The 18,565-nt window shown below is 40.4% G+C and overlaps 2 protein-coding genes across 8 annotated transcripts in view; one reads left to right on the top strand and one right to left on the bottom strand.

Annotated features, from left to right (window-relative positions):
• The window catches only part of LOC122550677 (LIM and senescent cell antigen-like-containing domain protein 1), a 118,424-nt gene that overhangs the window by 6,899 nt on the left and 92,960 nt on the right, over nt 1–18,565 (bottom strand). For all 7 annotated transcript variants that reach the window (XM_043691770.2, XM_043691771.2, XM_043691767.2 and 4 more), the window contains exons 5-6: nt 9,086–9,235; nt 6,819–6,969 (exon numbers count right to left, since the gene is read on the bottom strand). In XM_043691770.2, coding sequence (XP_043547705.1) covers nt 6,819–6,969; nt 9,086–9,235 — 301 coding nt within the window. The remainder of the gene's footprint in view (nt 1–6,818; nt 6,970–9,085; nt 9,236–18,565) is intronic.
• On the top strand, nt 13,034–15,490 carry LOC122550678 (uracil nucleotide/cysteinyl leukotriene receptor-like). The gene is made up of 2 exons (XM_043691776.2): nt 13,034–13,173; nt 13,730–15,490. Exon 2 carries the CDS (start codon nt 13,752–13,754, stop codon nt 14,772–14,774), a length of 1,023 nt encoding a protein of 340 aa, XP_043547711.1. The 5' UTR covers nt 13,034–13,173; nt 13,730–13,751; the 3' UTR covers nt 14,775–15,490.

Raw genomic sequence — 18,565 nt, 5'->3', positions numbered from 1 at the left:
GCAAGCAGCAAAATGCCTTCTTCACCAACACGTCTACCTGCGACTCCACTTCTGAAGGAACTACGCACCTGCACCTACAGGTCCTTTTGTTCAGCAATACTCCCCAGGACGCTACCATTAACTGTTGTAATGGTTTGCTTTATCTCAATGCAACACCTCACATTTTTAAAATTAAACTCCATCTGCCACTCCTCGGCTCATTGGCCCATCTGATCAAGGTCCTGTTGTACTCTGAGGTAATTTTCTTCACTGTCCACTACACCACCTGTGTCACCTGCAAACTTACTAACCATGCCTCCTATATTCACATCAAAATCATTTATGTAAGTGACAAAAGGCAATGAACACAGCACCAATATTTGTGGCACAGTGCTGGTCACAGGCTTCCAATCCAAAAAACAACCATCTACCATCACTTTGTCTCTCCTATTTCAAGCCAATTTTGTATCCAGTTGGCTAACTCTCCCTGGATCCCATGTAATCTAACCTTGCTAATCAGACTACCATGTCAAATACTTTGCTGAATTTCATATAGACATCTATCACTCTTCAATCTTCAGAGGAATAATAACTACTAAATGTTCAGCATGATTTATCAGTGAGCATCTACATCTGACCTTATAATGGAAGGAATGTCAGTGATGAAGCATCTGAAAGCAGTTGGATCTAGGTCAGTGTTCAGAATTGATTAATCTCACAACCAAAGAATTTCCTTCAGATTCCTACAGGCTCCAATTTCATCATAGAGCTCCTTGATGCCATATTGGGTCAAATGCGGTCATGCTGACTTATGTGGGAGGAAGAGGAAAACATCAGGTGCAAAAATGTGCCTGCCATACTTCCCATCCTGTACCTAATTGCCTATTCGTCCAGATGGAAAACTAAGGCTGTGACAGCTGTCTGTTTTAAACGCCAGCACCAAAGTTTTAGATAACATTTATATCACAACTAAAAGCTCAGTTACTAGTAGAAACTGGAGATATCTATAGTTATGAATACAAAAGCTTGGGTAGTTGTGCTGCAGCATATTTCCTACAACGTCAAAATAACATTCAAAACAATTATATAAAATCTTTAGTCTGGAGGCACGCTATCCTAATCTGAGACACCACTTTCAAGGCCAAGCGAAAAAGATGCTCAGGGTCACACTGAATGCCATTTTAATACATTACAAAACATATTTTGAGATTTTTTTGAAACATGATAAGATGAACCCTTTTATAACTTTCAATATTGATTAAAGTTACATCCCTTGATCCACCATCAACAATGATCTACAAAGGACTTTAGCAGTGCAAATGCACGGTTCACCAGGATGTGGAGATGGGAGTGTTGTCTCTGGGCTGTAAAAGTCTTCACAATACCATCCCCAGCACTATATTATATTTTAAAAATACCATCACTATGGTACATTATGGTACATGTTTTCAATCCTCATTTTCCTATTTTTAAAAAATTATTTGTTCAGATGTATTATGATACACCTTTACAGCAGGAGGACCGTTACCCAGGCCTACTGGCTTAGAGGCAGGGACACCATCATTGTGTCACAAGAAACCTTAATTAAATTCCAGCAGATGGAGGAGTTGGTAGAATTTGAAACTCTGCCTCTAGAAAATTAGCCTGGGCCTTTGAATTGCTAGTCCAATGACACTACCATCTTCTGCCAATATCCTTTTTCTACGCTGAAGCTAGAGCTCATATTATCAAATGGTAGAGAAAGCAAAGAACTGCAGATGCTGTGAATCAAACAATAAACAAAAATTTCTGGAAAAGCTCAGCAGGCTGGCAGCATTTGTGGAGAGAAAACAACCCTCGACATCACCAAAACATTAACTTTGATTTCTCTCCACAGATGCTGCTAGACCTGCTAAGCTTTTCTAGCAATTTCTGTTTTTGTATCAACGGTATTAGCCTAGGTAAAGTCCTGGGAGAGTGTTGCCAAACAAAGAGACCTTGGAGTGCAGGTTCAAAGTTTCTTGAAAGTGGGATTGCAGGTAGATAGGATAGTGAATGCAGCATTTGGTACACCCCGTTATTGGTCAGTGCATTGAGTATAGGAGTTGGGAGGTCACATTGCAACTGTGCACAACATTGGTTAGACCACTATTGGAATACTGCGTTCAATTCCGATTTTGTTGCTATAGAAGTGGGGTTGTGAAACTTGAAAGGGTTCAGAAAAAGATTTACAAGGGTGTTGCCAGGGTTGGAAGATTTAAGCTAAAGGGAAAAGCTGAATGGACTGGGGCTGTTTTCCCTGGACCATCAGAGGCTGAGGAGTGACCTTATAGAGGTTTATAAAATCATGGGGGCCACGGATAGGGTGAATAGACAGGGTCCTTTCCCCAGGGTAGGCGAGTCCAAAACTAGAGGGGATAGGTTTAAGGTGAGGGGGGAAAATATTTAAAAAGGGACCTAAGAGGCAACTTTTTCATGCAAAAGATGGTGAATATATGGAATGAGCTGCCAGAGGAAGTGGAAGAGGAAGAGGCTGGGACATTTAAAAAGGTTTAGAGGGATATGAACCAAATGCTGGCAAATGTGACTAGATTTATTTAGGATATTTGATTGGCAAGGACAAGTTGGACCACAGGGTCTGTTTTTTTAATACATTAGATTAGATTAGATTACTTACAGTGTGGAAACAGGCCCTTCGGCCCAACAAGTCCACAATGACCGTCCAAACAGCAATGCACCCAGACCCATTCCCCTACATTTACCCCTTCACCTAACACTACGGGCAATTTAGCATGGCCAATTCACCTAACCTACACATTTTTGGACTGTGGGAGGAAACCGGAGCACCCGGAGGAAACCCATGCAGACACGGGGAGAACGTGCAAACTCCATACAGACAGTTGCCTGAGGCGGGAATTGAAGCCGGGTCTCTGGCGCTGTGAGGCAGCAGTGCTAAATACTGTGCCATTGTGCCAGCCACATCTCTATGAATCCACAATTCTAAGAGGCACTTAGTCTTTACATAAATGATTTTTATTACATAAACTGTACCTAGTGCTATTATGCAAACCTGTTAGACATAATTACTGAAGGACTCGAGAGCTGGACAGGACACATCATCTTTCTGGTACTCCGACAACGCAACTGTCTCCATCCAGAGATCATATATACAGGCTGATCTGCATGCATCATAATTTCCCTGAATACACTTTCTTCAACACAGAAGTTGCTGGAGCTGCCACATTTCTCCAGTACTTTGCTTTTGCTTAGGCAGAATTCCAGTATTCATTTAGATTCAAACATATTTTCTTCTACAATCTCTCTGCAGCATAAGTTTACAACACAAGTGAATCATTTGTACATTCATTACAAAAAAAATTCAAAAGCCATTGCACCCATCACTTTTCTCATTCCTGACAAGATAAATAGCACACATGTTTTCTAGCTACTTTTGTGGGATTCAATTAGTACAAGAGCTAGCCCTATTACACAAACAACATTCTAACTACATAATCTTTGAATTAAAAGTGACATTAGGACAGTTGAAAAAAATTTGAAGTGAAATGTGTAATCAAATAATGAATTTCACAAACATTAGCCTGCTAGACAGTTTTCTTCAATTCCAAAAATAGGATTGTATGAATTAATTGAATACTTGAGACAAACTGAAAACAGCAAGAGATAATAATGATTTTGTAAAAATTTGACTGCCAAGCTGCAAAAGCAATGTTTTAAAATAGGCTTATACCTAGACCAAACAACTACATACAATTGTGACCACTTTTCAAATCACGAGTTTGTTATGATTCCAGCTGCCGGGTCAAGGAAATCACTGGAGCATGTCAACTGCTGTCTACAAGCACCCTATTAAGATAACTGAAAAAGGAAGGAAAACTATCTGTGAAAACAAACAACCAGAAGATATTTTAAGCCTTTCTGCAGCAGTTGGGAGCTATTGCACGGCTAGATTATGATGCAGCATGTTGGGAGGCTAAAATTGCTCTAAGAAATAAAATGGGAATAATGGGTTTCAAAAAGCTTTTCTGTAGATTGGAGTGGATCACCAGTAAAAGATTTCCACTTATAATCAACAAGTCTGCTGCTACTACACAAAGCACAAGTATTCGAGGGAGCATCTTAATGCACCAGCATCTGATCAAACATGTATACATGTTAGGGTTGGGTAACAAATGCCACCTTAGTCAGTAATGCCCACGCCCTGTGATAGAATTGTTTTTTCCACATGCAAAATCTAGAGTCAAGCTGCAAGGTAAACTGTCACAAAATATGATGGGAAATGGTTGTGAAAAGGGAGTTCTTGAGGCCAACAGTGATGTTTTAGTAAAAATAAATGGACTTCGGATGCGGTCACCGAGACTCAATCCAGCCTACATTTGATCCCAAAATGTACTAACGAGTAGGCCAAAGGCCAAGTTCACATTATTCAGTATCCAAGAACAATTAAAAAACTTGTGTTTGGATGTTTAGTATACCTAAGTGATTGACACAATGCAAACTTTCTGAAGGCATACGGCTGAAGAGGGATTTCAGATTTAGAATCAAAGCTTCTAACTGATCTCACCCAGAGGCTAGGCATAGAAACACACACTTCTGTATCCATTGCTCAGCACCAACCACAACTGGACTGCAGAGATGCTAACCATTATAATGGGATGATGTGTGTTCATGCTGTTGTCAGGAGTATGAATGGTGATTCTGCTGGCTATACTATTAAAGGACAAGGATCTTCCAAGTGCTTTACTCAAACCCCTGCCAGTTAGTTATCAAAAAAAGTCAACTAGTTTCAGTGTTTCAGAGAAAAGTCATATTGACACGTTAACTAGTTTCTCGTTTTGCACATGCTGCCAGACCTGCTGAATTTTTTAAACAATGCCTGTATTTCAGATCTTTAGCATTTGCAGTGCTTTGCTGTTGGATCATTATTGCCGCATTCTGGTAATCGGGATAATAAAAGAGACTGCATTGTAGAGTCTGTTAGGGCATAAAAGAGCTCCTCTGGGCAGAGATCGGGAACTAAATTAAGGTAATGGTGCAGACACTTGAATTAGAGCTGACATTCGATTTCACCAGTTTCCTCATTTCCCCTCTCCCCACCTTATCCGAGATCCAACCTTCCAACTTGGCACCACCCTCATGATGTGTCCATCTTCCTCCCCATCTATCCGCTCCACCCTGCTCTCCACCCTATCACCATTACCCCCACCTTCATCTACCAATCACATTCTCAGCTACCTTCTTCCCCTAGACCCACCACACCGCTCACCTCCCCCCCACCAACCATCCCATTTATCTCTCCACCCCGTCGGCTCACAGGCCTCTTTCCCAATGAAGAGCTTTTGCCCGGAACATCAATTTTTCTGCTCCTCAGATACTGCCTGACCTGCTGTGCTTTTGCAGCACTACACGCTTAACTCTGACTTTTGACTAGTCAGCTTGCTTTATGGAAGTGGCATAGATTCTTCCCCAACTTAAAGCCTTTCTTGCAAAACAATAGTGATCTTTGATGGACAGCAGTGTAAGGTCAATCAATTATATGTTCTGGTTTTGCCTTTTAGCTTGTGAAATTTCATAATTATTCTAATGTCATGAGGTCAACAGGAAACAGAGACTGGTCTTGAACCAATGGATGTGTACCAGTGAATCCATGGGCACTCCACTATGGAGGATTTAAACCCTAACAGTGACTATAGATTTGTCAGTAACTTGGATAATCTTAAATATAGTGATAGATTTTCACATTTGTTGGACACCTTGTGGACGCACAAATAAATATTCAAGTATTGGTTAGGTAGTCAGGTTCTTGGCTCTCATTGTTCTTGAGCAATGTTTCCCGCCACACACTAACCATTTTTCAGCATCAATCCAAAGAATCCATCAAGCTAAAAGAAACTTCACCAGTGAAATTAACTGTTCGTATCTCTCAGAATCATACAGGCCTAGAATTTGCAATCAGGATTAAAAACCCTATTTTCCGACTGGACAAAAGAAATCCAGGAAAACAGGAGTGGGAGGCTCCCTTTTTCAGTGGTGGGTTTCATATTCTGGGATTTAAAGATCTGGTCACCACTTTGAAAGCTATTGAGAAGGTAAGTGTGGAGTTATGTGGGTGGGTGTTGGTGATGAGTGGTAAGTGGGTGAGGGCTTCAGATAATGTGGGTGAAGGAGGGTTGAGTGCCAATTGGGTGAGGGAGCGATAGAGTGATAGGAGGGTAGGGTGAAGGGAGTAGGCTGGCTTGCTAGTGGATAATTGCTTAGGGTTGGTTGAAGGGTCAGCTTGGGGGGTGGAGGTGGCAGTGTCACATGGCTTACGGCGGGGGGGAGGGGGGGTGGTCAGTGGTGAGTCAAGGCTTCAGTTTAATAGTTACACAGGAATTACAGATTATTAATTCCACATGGTCATGGTGTGCAACTCCAACGTATGCTGCTTTAATGACTATCATCCCATCAGATCATCTGGGCCACACTGCCCAACTCTAAAGATATGTTTGCATTATAACTTTGCATTTATTGGTAATGGAGAGTATAGATCAACATTAACTCATTTAGCAGCTATAGGGAGGTGACCCCAATTCCCTCTACTCTCCGTCTGATTTAAATCCATCAACCAGTGCTGAAAAGACCGCATTCTGGACTATATTAAAAAAACGGAAAAAAAAACAAAGGTTTCTTCATCTTGGCTACTCAAAGTGACGGTTACAATACTGGGAAAGAATAACAAATTTTCAGAAACAAACATATTTTAAAAACATTGAATCCTTATATTTGCAGTCATCACCAAATTTTAAAGAAAAAAATATAAAGTCAAAGCAATGAAGTTGACTTGATGTTGATTAGTTTACCTCCACATGCCACTGCTTTCCCATTGCATTAACTACACGTCCTTCAATTGGCCGTCGGCAAGCACCACAAATAGGGACACCCATTTTATCGTGGCACGGCAGGCAGTATAATTCTCCTTTCAGCTCTCGAGCTTCAGCAGTCAATTCTTTCCTGGTTAGAAAGGAATATCAAAAGCATACTAAATAATCAGTTGTGCATATATCCTCTGCACAACTGATGACAGAGTAAGTTTGAAGAAAGGATTAGTTACATTTCCTCTTTATATAACAGGTTTTATATTAGGCCATGATTTATGGCTCATTCCCAAGTGTACCTCAGAAGGTGTAGTGAATCTAATTGTTCAGTCTAAAAAGACAGTAGGCTTGAGATTCCAATTTTTTGGGGCTGCCTAAGAGATGTAGTTATGACAAGGAACTGAATTTGAACCATAAACCAAATGCCACAGGGTTACAGTCATTCTAAAATACACACAAAGTTACAGTGAAAGGGAGTGCTGCCAGATGATGCAGACTCTCTCTCTCCCCCCTCACAACCGCCTGCCAAAAATACTCCTTTCCTAATAAGATAATCATCATAAAAACTGCCGTCCTCAAAATGCTGCCATTCACTGAATTTTGCTGAATTTATACAAGTTTCTTGTACACCATGCCAAACCAAAGAATGACTATGTTCAGAAGCTTTGAAATATTGACAAAATCTGAATTATCATGTTTGACTGAATTAATATTAAAAAATGTTTTCTTAGCTACATTCTGAAGAGTTATTCGGCAAATGACTATTCGGCAACCTCAGGCAAGAAAAGCTTTTGCTTGCCATTTTCTATCATGGATTCCTTACCATGAGATTAGGTGGCCACTTCCCTATCTTTCTTTATGACAGAGGTAGGACAGGATAAGGAAGAACAGGAAATACCAGAGGTGCACAGGATAAGGCTGGACCGAAGGAGATAATCTAGGAAATAACATTCCAGCACAGTCTATAGGCCAAGCAGCTCACTCTGATGTCTCAGATGATGTTTAAACACAGTATGAATCATTAAGGCAGCAGAAATGGAATTCCACATCCTATTGCAAAGTGACCTTGAAATATCTTTTCAAACATGAGGTTGATTTATTGGGCCCATGTTTGAAAATACAAGTTTTGAAACAAGACTAAGTTTCAGTATTTAGATATGAGCTTCGCACTAACCTTTCACAACTGTCTTTTAGCATTTTCACATTATACCAAAGTGATCCATTGCTATTCAGATGCATTATAATAATATACATATACATACAAGAGTCATCCTGTCTCAGTCAATGTAAGTTTACGCTTCCAAAATACAACAATGACTCATATGTAACTTTTAATGAAAGACATAAGTACTGCAGCAATTCAGAAATCCTGTTTTGTTTTACTAATATTGATCAGTGTTTTGTTAATAGGCAACAAATATCAGCTACATTCAATTAACTTATAGCTTTGGAAATTTTGAGATGCTAATTAACTAAACAGAAACAACTAAATTCTGGGGAAGAATGCCGTAGTTAGCTCCAGTAGCCAGGTGAGTCAAGTGCTTATTATTGACAATTTCCTGATTATGGAAGGACTGCTTGAGGGAATAAATGATCAAAGATTATCAACTGTGATGCTCAATCCATGACTGAATAGTCTGTCAATGCTCAAAGGGTAAGTTCACTTCAGAATGACAGTTTAAACAATATACCAGAACTGTAGTGCAGCAACAGAGCCAGCGCAAGTGAGAGACCGACAGACAGTGAGAGAGAGGGGGGAGAGAAAGAGAAAGAGAGAAAGAGAGAGAGAGAGAGAGAGAGAGAGAAAATACACAAAATTTACACACAGAAGCAAAAACAAAAAAAAGCGAGTCAGGGGAAAACAAAAAGATAAAGGAAATAAAATTTGAGGGAAAAAAGCAATGGAAAAAAATGCAAAGGAAGTGATATAAAAGAGAAACAGACTAAGATGGACGGAGAGACACAAATGTTTATTGTTGAATCAATGAATGTGAATTGTATATTTATTGAAAACAATTGAAAATCCTACTTCCTTGTATTTACACTCCAATCACAGTATGCAGACTTATGGGGGGGGAGGCAGGAAGATGCATTTTTGGGTAAAGCGCTCAGACAGTTAGTGAGGCATAATGGGCTGAATGGTCTCCTTCTGTAATCATGAATGATAATTTCTCCAAGACAAGTACCCATGGTTTAGAATTAAAACGAAAATATACTGAAGGAACATGAATTAGTAATTCAAAATTTCTCACCCGCAATGGGCACAGTTGAAATGATCAGGGTGGTAAGGATCATTCTTGAATATAAGAGGCTGTTCATCAATGATGGCATGACATTTCTGACAGATATATTTTCCCAGACCTCTGGCCTTTTCACGGTTATGACATGGACGGCAAAGGTGTCTGAAAATAGAAAATTAGAAAATAGAAAAGGATTACTCATGAAATGAAGTGTTTTCTCTCACTCTTCCAAAGCAAATGTATATTTCTCAAATGGAATAACATGGTGACGCCATAACAAGTTTTTGAAGCAGAAAGACTAAGTCTTGAAATCATTTCTACTCTGGTCCACTGACAGTGATTGAGAGGCTGAAGCATACAGATCAGTAAGAATCCAGCTCAACCTCCAGTCAGTATTGGGTTAGCTGATCTCTACTAAGACAGTGATTAAGGCATTACACCAAGACTGTACATGATGGAACTAGGCATGGAGAATATGGGAAAGTCAAATAGACTAAGGTATTTTCACCCAGTCTCCAAGACACTTCCATCACAAGTGAAAACCACATCAGATACCTACTGTACCACTGAATTCACAGCTTTAGGGAAGACTAAATTATTTGCAAGGAAACCTTGTGATTTGAATGCACGATCATAAATATGAATTAATTTAACTTAAATCAATATTACTAAGTTGATAACATTTTCTAGGATGATCAGAGTGGTTTCAAATGAGCAAATCAAAAATTAACTCCTGGAATTTGACTTGGCACACCTCTCAATTATTTCCCTATTACTTTAGTTTCCTGCATTTATCTTCTATGTTTTGGTTTATTTTTGTGTTTTAAGATGGCTCTGGAAAGTGGTGACACTTTTCACTGTACTTAAAACAAAATACATGTGACAATAAATAAATCAAATCAAATAAATAAATCACAATCAAATTTAAAAGTCTGTGTAATTGACCTATATGTATGAACTGCTACAGGGAGTGCAGTAAAATCCAGTTCCACATTTATAGCATTACATCAAATGAAGACTAAATTACAATGTACAGCAGATCCACATTAGCACATGTATAAGGAATAGCTTAACATAAATCAACCACTTCAATTAAAAATCCAAACCAAAACAAATTAGTTCAAGGGAATACGAGTGGGGATGTGTTTGGAGGCTTTTTTGATAAAGATTCTTTTTAATGGGGAGCATGTGAATCAAAGAACTGGTGTAGAGATAACCGAGTCGAGAGTGTGGAGCTGGAAAAGTACAGCAGGTCAGGCAGCATCCAAGGACATTTCAGACATAAGCCCTTCATCTAGGAGGAGGCTTGTGGGTTGGGGTGGAGAGATAAATGGGAAGGGGGTGGGGTGGGTTGAGGAAGTTGGGAAAGTGATAGGTGGACGAAAGTGAGGGAGAAGGTGATAGGTCAGAGGGGGCAGTGATGGATGGGTCCGGAGGGCAGTGCCGAGTTGGGGGCTTGGGAGTAGGATAATGTGGGGGGAAGGGAAATGAGGAAGCTGTTGGAATCCACATTGGAACCCCTGCAACCACACTGGATCAAGGCGAAAAACAAGGCATTCCTCCTCCAGGCAAAATCGGGTGGTAATGGTTTGGCAGTGGAAGCGGCCCAGGACCTGCATGTCCTTGACGGAGTGGGAGGGGGAGTTGAAGTATTCAGCTATGGGCAGCGGGGTTGGTGGGTGCTGGTGTCCCAGCGATGTTCTCTGAAACAATCTTCAAGAAGGTGTCCTGTCTCCCAATGTAGGGGAGACCACACTGGGTGCAATGGATGTAGTAGATGGCAGCGGTGGAGGTACAGGTGAATTTCAGATGGATGTGGAAGGATTCCTTGGGGCCTTGGACAAAGGAGAGGGAAGTGGTTTGGTTTGGGGGAAGTTTTTGCACTTCCTGCGATGGCAGGGGAAGGTGCCGGGAGTGGGGTGTGGACCTGACGAGGGAGTTGCGGAAGGAATAGTCTTTTCGGAATGTTGATAGAGGTGGGGAGGGAAATCTCTCTCTGGTGGTGGGGTCCGTTTGGAGGTAGCGGATGTGGCTGAGGAAGATACGTTGTATGCGGAGGTTGGTGGGGTGGAAGGTGAGTACTGGGGGGCTTCTGTCCTTGTTGAATTGGGAGGGGGTGGTGTTAAAGGGTGGTGGTGCATGAAGTGGAGGAGAAGTGCTGGAGGGCATCAACCACATGGGAAGGGAAGTTGCGGTCATGGAAGGAGGCCATCTGGGACTTGGTCATCCTGGGAACAAATGCGGTGGAGGCAGAGGAATTGGGAATAAGGGATGGTGTTTTTACAGGAGGTGGGGTGGGAGAAGGTGCACTGTAGGTAGCGGTGGGAGTCTGTGGACTTGTAGTATATGTCTGTGGTTAGTTGGTTACGACAGACAGTGATGGAAAGGTCCAGGAAGGGCAGGGAGATTGCTGAGATGGTCCAGGTGAATTTGAGGTCTGAGTGGAAGCCGTTAGTACATTTGATGAACTGTTCAACTTCCTCGTGGGAGGATGAGGTGGTGCCGATACAGTCATCAATGCAGGTGGGGAGTGCTGCCGGTGTAACTGTGGAAGATGGACTGTTCCACATATCCGACATACAGGCAGGTATGCACCCGGTGTGGTCTCTTCTATATTAGGGAGACAGGACGCCTTCTTGCAGATCATTTCAGAGAACATGTCTGGGACACTCGCACCCACCAACCCTGCCGCCTGTGGCTGAACACTTCAACTCCCTCTCCCACACAATCAAGGACATGCAGGCCCTGGGCCGCCTCCACCGCCAAACCATTACCACCCGATGCCCGGAGGAGGAACGAGTCATATTCTGCCTTGGAACCCTGTAACCACACTGAATAAAGGTGGATTTCAACAACTTCCTCATTTCCCCTCCCTCCACATTATCCCAGTCCCAAGCCTCCAACTTGGCACCACTCTCCGAACCCGTCCATCACTGCCCCCTCTGACCTCACTTCCATTTATCTATCACTCTCCCAGCTACCTCACCCCACCCCCCTCCCATTTATCTGTCAGCCCTGACCCAAGCCTCATTCCTACTGAAGGGCTTATGCCATAAACGTTGATTCTCCTGTTCCTTGGATGCTGCCTGACCTACCACACTCTTGACTCTGATCTCCAGCATCTGCAGTCCTCACTTTCTCCTAGAGATAACGGAGTCCAAATGATGTTGATCTGGTTTCCTGAGTCATGACGTGTCCTAACATCTTGGCTCAATTATGGTTATACCCACTGAAAAGTACCATAAATTAGAGCAAAATTTTATAATGTTAAACGCCTGTATTAACACCTCAAACACCTGTTAGCCTAAGGCACAACATTACAGCATAAATCTTAATGAACTCCGAGGAAAACATATCAAACATAGATGCATCATCTGAGAGAAAAAAAAATACCTTAGCTTTAGCCCTTTTCTATTCCTCTCAAATTCCAGCTTTGGGAAATATTTAAATTAAGGCTGAGTTTGTGCTTTCCATATTTCATTGTAATATTTTCAGGAGCTTCTCCCACTTCATTCCTATCCAGGAAAAGTCGAGGGATTAACAACTAGTTGATCAGAAATTTGAATATGGCTTTAACTATAGCCTTTACTGAAAAGTTCCAAATATTCATCTTAATATAAATACAGGATTTGTAATTAATAGCTATTTTAGTCAACAGAAATACCAGCTTATCCTGAAGCTTTGTTTGGTACTGCGCAAGAAAGAAAGAAAAGGAAACATATTGTAAAATACATGCTCTCAAACTGCGATAGGATATAGTCTACAGTTAGGAAAAGGAAGCTTCTATTTGTGACTTTTGACGGAGATTCTATTTTCTTACGTGAAGACAGTGAATGGATCACTTGGAACGGTATTCCCAGAGGAAGTGCTTCCTGCATAATTAACACTGTTGTTGTAAAGCAGCTTTTAAAAGGTGGCATTGAAATTGCTTCCTTATTATAATACACAGAATAAGTTGTTAGTGCAACATCTCACAGCTGCTAAGTATCTTACCACCGCTGTATAAAAGGATAGAGTTATTTTCACAGAAAAGGGCAGGAGCTGTACACTACTGGAATGATTGCTCTTTATACAGCTGCAGACTACACCTGAGCAAAACTGTAAGTAAATCATGCTAAAGCTGGGAAAAGCCTCTCAGTTGATGTTTGTAATCATTTTTGCAAATAAATTTAACTGTCAATAATGTCAGAAGTTCGTTTTGTTGTAAAATGGATTAATATATTTTGCATGTAATTATATGTTTTCAAATGTTATGAAAACATGTCCAGGTAGTTCTTCTATAACATGATGGTTACATTCTTGTGCAACCCCACATTATAAAAACATCGCACTTTAGAAACAGCATTTAGTGTTGGCCATGTAATTGCGTTACAGCAAACAGACAGCCAAAAGTCCACACTTTAGAAACCATGTCCCCAATCCATCGATTGTGTTAAATCAAACTCACGTTAACGAAATACATAGCAGAACAACCTGTAAATGCATACAATTATAATACATACTTTTTAATCTACATTTTGTTAATCTATTTTCTTCTTCCATTTCTTACAGCATTTAATGCAAGATATTAAGGGGAAAACATTTTCAGTTTAAAAAAGGAAAATGCATGAATTTTAGAATTTTCAGGTATAAAAGTAATCTTATTCTTAATTGCAGTCTACAACCATTAGACGGAACCATGGCTTACGATTCTCTGCACTGGACGAACACAACTATAGGAACGACAAAGCTGCAGTTGGTAACGGGGCCCAAATTCAACCTAACTGTTGCTGCAATTGAGAGGATGATTTATATTGTTATCTACAGCACTGTATTCACAGCTGGACTAATTGAGAATAGCATCTCTGTATGGGTCTTCTGCAGTCGCATGAAGACAAAAACTATAACCAGCATTTATATGTTAAATCTTGCAATTGCTGATCTCTGCCTCATTCTGACCTTGCCATTACGTATTACGTATCATATACTTCAAAGTCACTGGCCCTTTGGTGAGACGGCCTGCAGAATCACTGGCTTTCTTTTTCACCTTGACTTGTACAGCAGTGTCTATTTTCTTACCTGCATCAGTATCGATCGTTACCTTGCAATAGTGCATCCAGTTCGATCACTCAGCTTTCGAAAAGTCCGTTATGCAAAAATAATCAGTGCAACAGTGTGGGTTACTGCTATACTTGGAACTTTTCAACTCGCAGTGACCACTCAGTCTGTACAGGCACAAGAGAACACTACTGTGTGTCTGCAATTATACAGAGAAAAGCCATCTCTCTATGCCTCTGGAGCTCTGATAGTTGGGTTTCTTTTTCCATTTCTAGTCATTATCTGTTGCTACCTATGCATAATCAAACATCTTCAGTCATACAGGAGACTCGACCATAAGCACAAAGCCTCCAGAATGATTTTCACAGTATTAACGGTCTTTCTGGTTTGTTTCTTACCATATCACGTTGCCCGCTTACTGTACATTATTATGGCGAATCAGCAATTGGGGGCTACGCCCAAACTTCAGAGTCTTGCCATCATTAACCGTGCTTTTTTTTGTTTAGCCAGCATTAACTGTTGCTTGGATCCAGTGGTTTACTTTTTTGTAGGGGAGAATTTTAGGGAGTCTCTTTGCAGAGAGGAAGAGTGGAAGACTACAACTGAATATATTAGCAGAGAAACTCGCCCCACTGTTATCACCACTGCAATAGATGGTACATAAATACAGTATTTAATCAAAAATTCGGAGACTAGCTTTATTTTTTGGAAAGGCTGTCTTTTATGGCCTCACCTAAAATGATACTGCTCTCCATTTACAGCAGTAGGCTTGGGAAAGCAACTACTTAAAAAAAAACAAATCGTTAAACAGTATACCCACGTGCTAAATTTAAATCACCGCAAGCTACTAGTAACCGTTGTCTCAGACAAATGATTTCATTTTCTCAGATTAAATCCAGTCCACTTCCCAAACAAAAGATTTGGCAAATAAGCCAGCTCCTCAACCTTCCTCACTGTGAAGGAAGAACCTAATTTTTTGAGGCTTTCATCGACGTACACTCAAAATTCTGAGTGAGCAGCCACATTTAATAGCGAGGTAAACATTAGCTAACTCAAAATTAATCTTGGACTAACGCAAGTCAGATTTTCCAAAACTTATTTTTTTGTTGTAATATATTGTGTGATAAAGTCTGCTAATATTTTTAGTACATTCTATATTTGTAATGGAGATTTGAGACTGACTTGCAGAATGGAGTGAGCAGGAATTAGCAAGTTTGCAGAAAATAGTCAGAATAACAAAAATAAGTAAATGGGAAAAAGAACACCAAATGTAACCTGAAAACTTATTACTCAGGGTAACATAGAAAATCTGGTCATATTCTAGGTCAATTTTAAACTCAATCACACTTGAAAAATCTAAAAATCGTTCTTCTTTCAATGTCTTGGTGCACCTCTTTATTATGATACTGAGTCACAGAATATGGTTTCCAATTTAGTTTTGAATTTGTACACTTAATTATGTAAAATAATAATTTACTTCATTTCAGTGAAAAAGTTAATACATTTAATATGCCCAGAGTGGCTGTCAACTGGGAATTAAAATTTCTTTTTAGAAATTAATAGATGACTGGATGACATGACTTAATGTTTTAAGATGTACATTGTAAAAACACTAAAGGCATTACTAACTAAACCCTATTTTATAGGTAAGCATTTATTTAAATCATACAATACTTCTAACACAACTTAAAATAATCCATCATCCAGTATAGATTACACTGTTCTTTTGGTAGCTTTCTAACACACATCTGTCCTTCACAGCGAAATACAACTGAAGACAGGCAAATCTGGTGTCTTGTTTCAACTCCATCCAAATATGGTCCTTTCCGACACAGAGCGAGCTTCCATACATATTCTGGCGCAATGAATCACAGAGACCTTTACCCTCCGGCTGTTCTTCATCCCCACCCCCAAACCATGGCAGCCTAATCCATCCAGTGTTTTTTTTAAAATAAGAAAGCCTGTGATATTATTATATTACAACAGCTTTCTCTATAACCTTCGAATCTCCAAGTTCATTGCAAAATCTACTTGCGTTTTTGGACTGTTGACCAAAGAACTGGAAAAGATAATGCTCTAAATTAGGAAAGCAGTGTAAGATGGTGTTTATAGTTTTACAGACAAGTTACTAGAACACAGTTATTGGAGCAGTGAGCAGGTTAATTGCAGACGAAATAGTACAGCTTCTGTGTGTTCCAGGCACTTTGCCCAGTAACAAGCTTTGATTGGCTTTTCAAATAGCACCAGAGAGAATAATTTGATGGAAACATCCAGTCTGCGAAAAGAAAGCATCCATCTCTCACTCTATCCCTTATGTGTGGAAAAGGGAAAGAAAATCCCTAGTAGTTAGCCACTCTGCCTCACCATTCTCTGAGCTGATCTTATTGCAAACCTTCTGTTGCAAGGGGAAAAAATCCCCTTCAGAGACACTGAAAGGATGAATCCTCGACGAGTGAAAGAAAGACTGAGAATCAGCACATCGACAACCTCTATGATGCTGATGAAGTATTTCTAATTCTCCTTCACCTCGGAAAGATTGGCATTTTGAAGCACTGCCATTGCAATCCGTCATTCTCAACACTTCTCTGGGATTTTCATCCATTGTTAGCATGAAAACTTTCCACTGTCACTGAACACAAAAGTCTTGCATGTCCTCCCAGTAAAACAAAAGGGCCCATTTTAACCTGTATTTTCCTCCATCTGGGAACCAACAACATAGGCAGGGGAAAGAAGGCAGTTCTACTTTGTCAGTATGAAGAGCTATGCACTTAAGGAATCTGCAAAACCACAAAGATCATAATCTCTGCATAATTTCCTATGCCGCATTCAAACTTGCAGAGCGAAAATTAGATTAGAGAGATAAATGGCTTAAAGACTATAGTGGGAGAAGTGGATTCCTGTCAGTGGAGCATAGGCTTCAGTCCTGGAGAAAGTGGGATATTTTCCACCTGAATCATTTCATGCTCTTGCTGACCTCAATTGGGGAGGTAGTGGGGCTTATAAATGAAATAAGAGGGATAAGGCATCAAATTTGGGAAGATGTGCTAAATCAACAAGTAGTGTCAATGTCAAAGAGAAATAATGTGTATCAATACCTGTACAGGAAATGATAGACTGCAGCAGGAAGGGATAGAAGTAATATTCTTTATATATGATTTACAGAACAACCTCGGTTTTCCAAACGTCAATTATCCGAATTTCGGATTATCCAAAACAGGATCTCAAGGTCCTGTAAAAACGCTATCCAAACATAATATCCCCTTTCGCCTCGTTCAGATGGTTGAGGTTATTTTGTATATAATTTTGACATTTATTTTAAGTTCGGGTTTTCTATGTGGCTGAAATTAATAAGTATTTCTGTAGCATGGCGATTTCTTTTACAATAGTTCGTGAGAACCTTTTGGGTAGCTTGCTGGATCTTTGTTTGCTATAGGATTTTAATGACATTGCAGATAGATAACTATACCTCAAGGTGTCTGATAGAAAGTTCTGGACTGGGAGGTGTTTTTTTTTTAAAACTCGGGGGAACGCCCATTGCTTGTTTCAGTTCCTCTTTGTTTTAGGCAGTTGTGTAAAGTCATTGCTTGGAAACACATGTGAAGAGCGGGCAGTCTAAGAAATGTGGAAGGAGGGAAAGAAACATTACATTTGAGTGAGAAGTTAGACAGTCTCAAACCAAAAAAGTGTTGACATACTATCTGAAGAGGTTTTGAAACAGAGCTGGTTTAAACTCAAGTGTACAATAGCTCCTGGAATAGCAGATGTACAAATCTAGCAGATAAAATCACAGGTTGAGATTTAGGGTGTAGGTTTGCTCGCTGAGCTGTAGATTTGATATCTAGACATTTCATTACCTGGCTAGGTGACATCATCAGTGGCGACCTCCAAGTAAAGCAAAGCTGTTGTCTCCTGCTTTCTATTTATATCTTTCTCCTGGATGGGGTTCCTGGGGTTTGTGGTGATGTCATTTCCTGTTCATTTTCTGAGGGGTTGATAGATGGCATCTAGATCTATGTGCTTGTTTATGGTGTTGCGGTTGGAGTGCCAGGCCTCTAGGAATTCTCTGTCATGTCTTTGCTTAGCCTGTCCCAGGAATTTTGTAGATGACAAACAAAAACTAAAACTTAAAAGACCCAGTACATCCCATGGACAAAACCAATGTCATCTGCAAAATTCCATGCAAGGACTGCCACAAGCACTACATAGGACAAACAGGAAGAAAGTTAGCCACCAGGATACATGAACACCAGCTAGCCACAAAAAGACATGACCCTCTCTCCCTCGTAGCCCTACACACGGATGAAAAAAGCCACCATTTCGACTGGGACGACACATCTGTCCTGGGATAAGCTAAGCAAAGGTATGCCAGAGAATTCCTAGAGGCCTGGCACTCCAACCACAACGCCATAAACAAACACATAAATCTAGATGCCATCTATCAACCCCTCAGAAAAC

The sequence above is a fragment of the Chiloscyllium plagiosum genome, unplaced genomic scaffold, assembly GCF_037043375.1.
Source record: "Chiloscyllium plagiosum isolate Xiang-an unplaced genomic scaffold, Cpla_swu_hap1 HiC_scaffold_6, whole genome shotgun sequence".
NCBI lineage: Eukaryota > Metazoa > Chordata > Chondrichthyes > Orectolobiformes > Hemiscylliidae > Chiloscyllium > Chiloscyllium plagiosum.
The sequence above is the reverse complement of the archived record's forward strand: the minus strand, read 5'-3'. Positions and strand labels throughout refer to the sequence as shown.

What these genes read in the sequence shown, in the direction of transcription:
- LOC122550678 (XM_043691776.2), top strand. Translation starts at nt 13,752, where the DNA reads ATGGCTTACGATTCTCTGCACTGGACGAACACAACTATAGGAACGACA.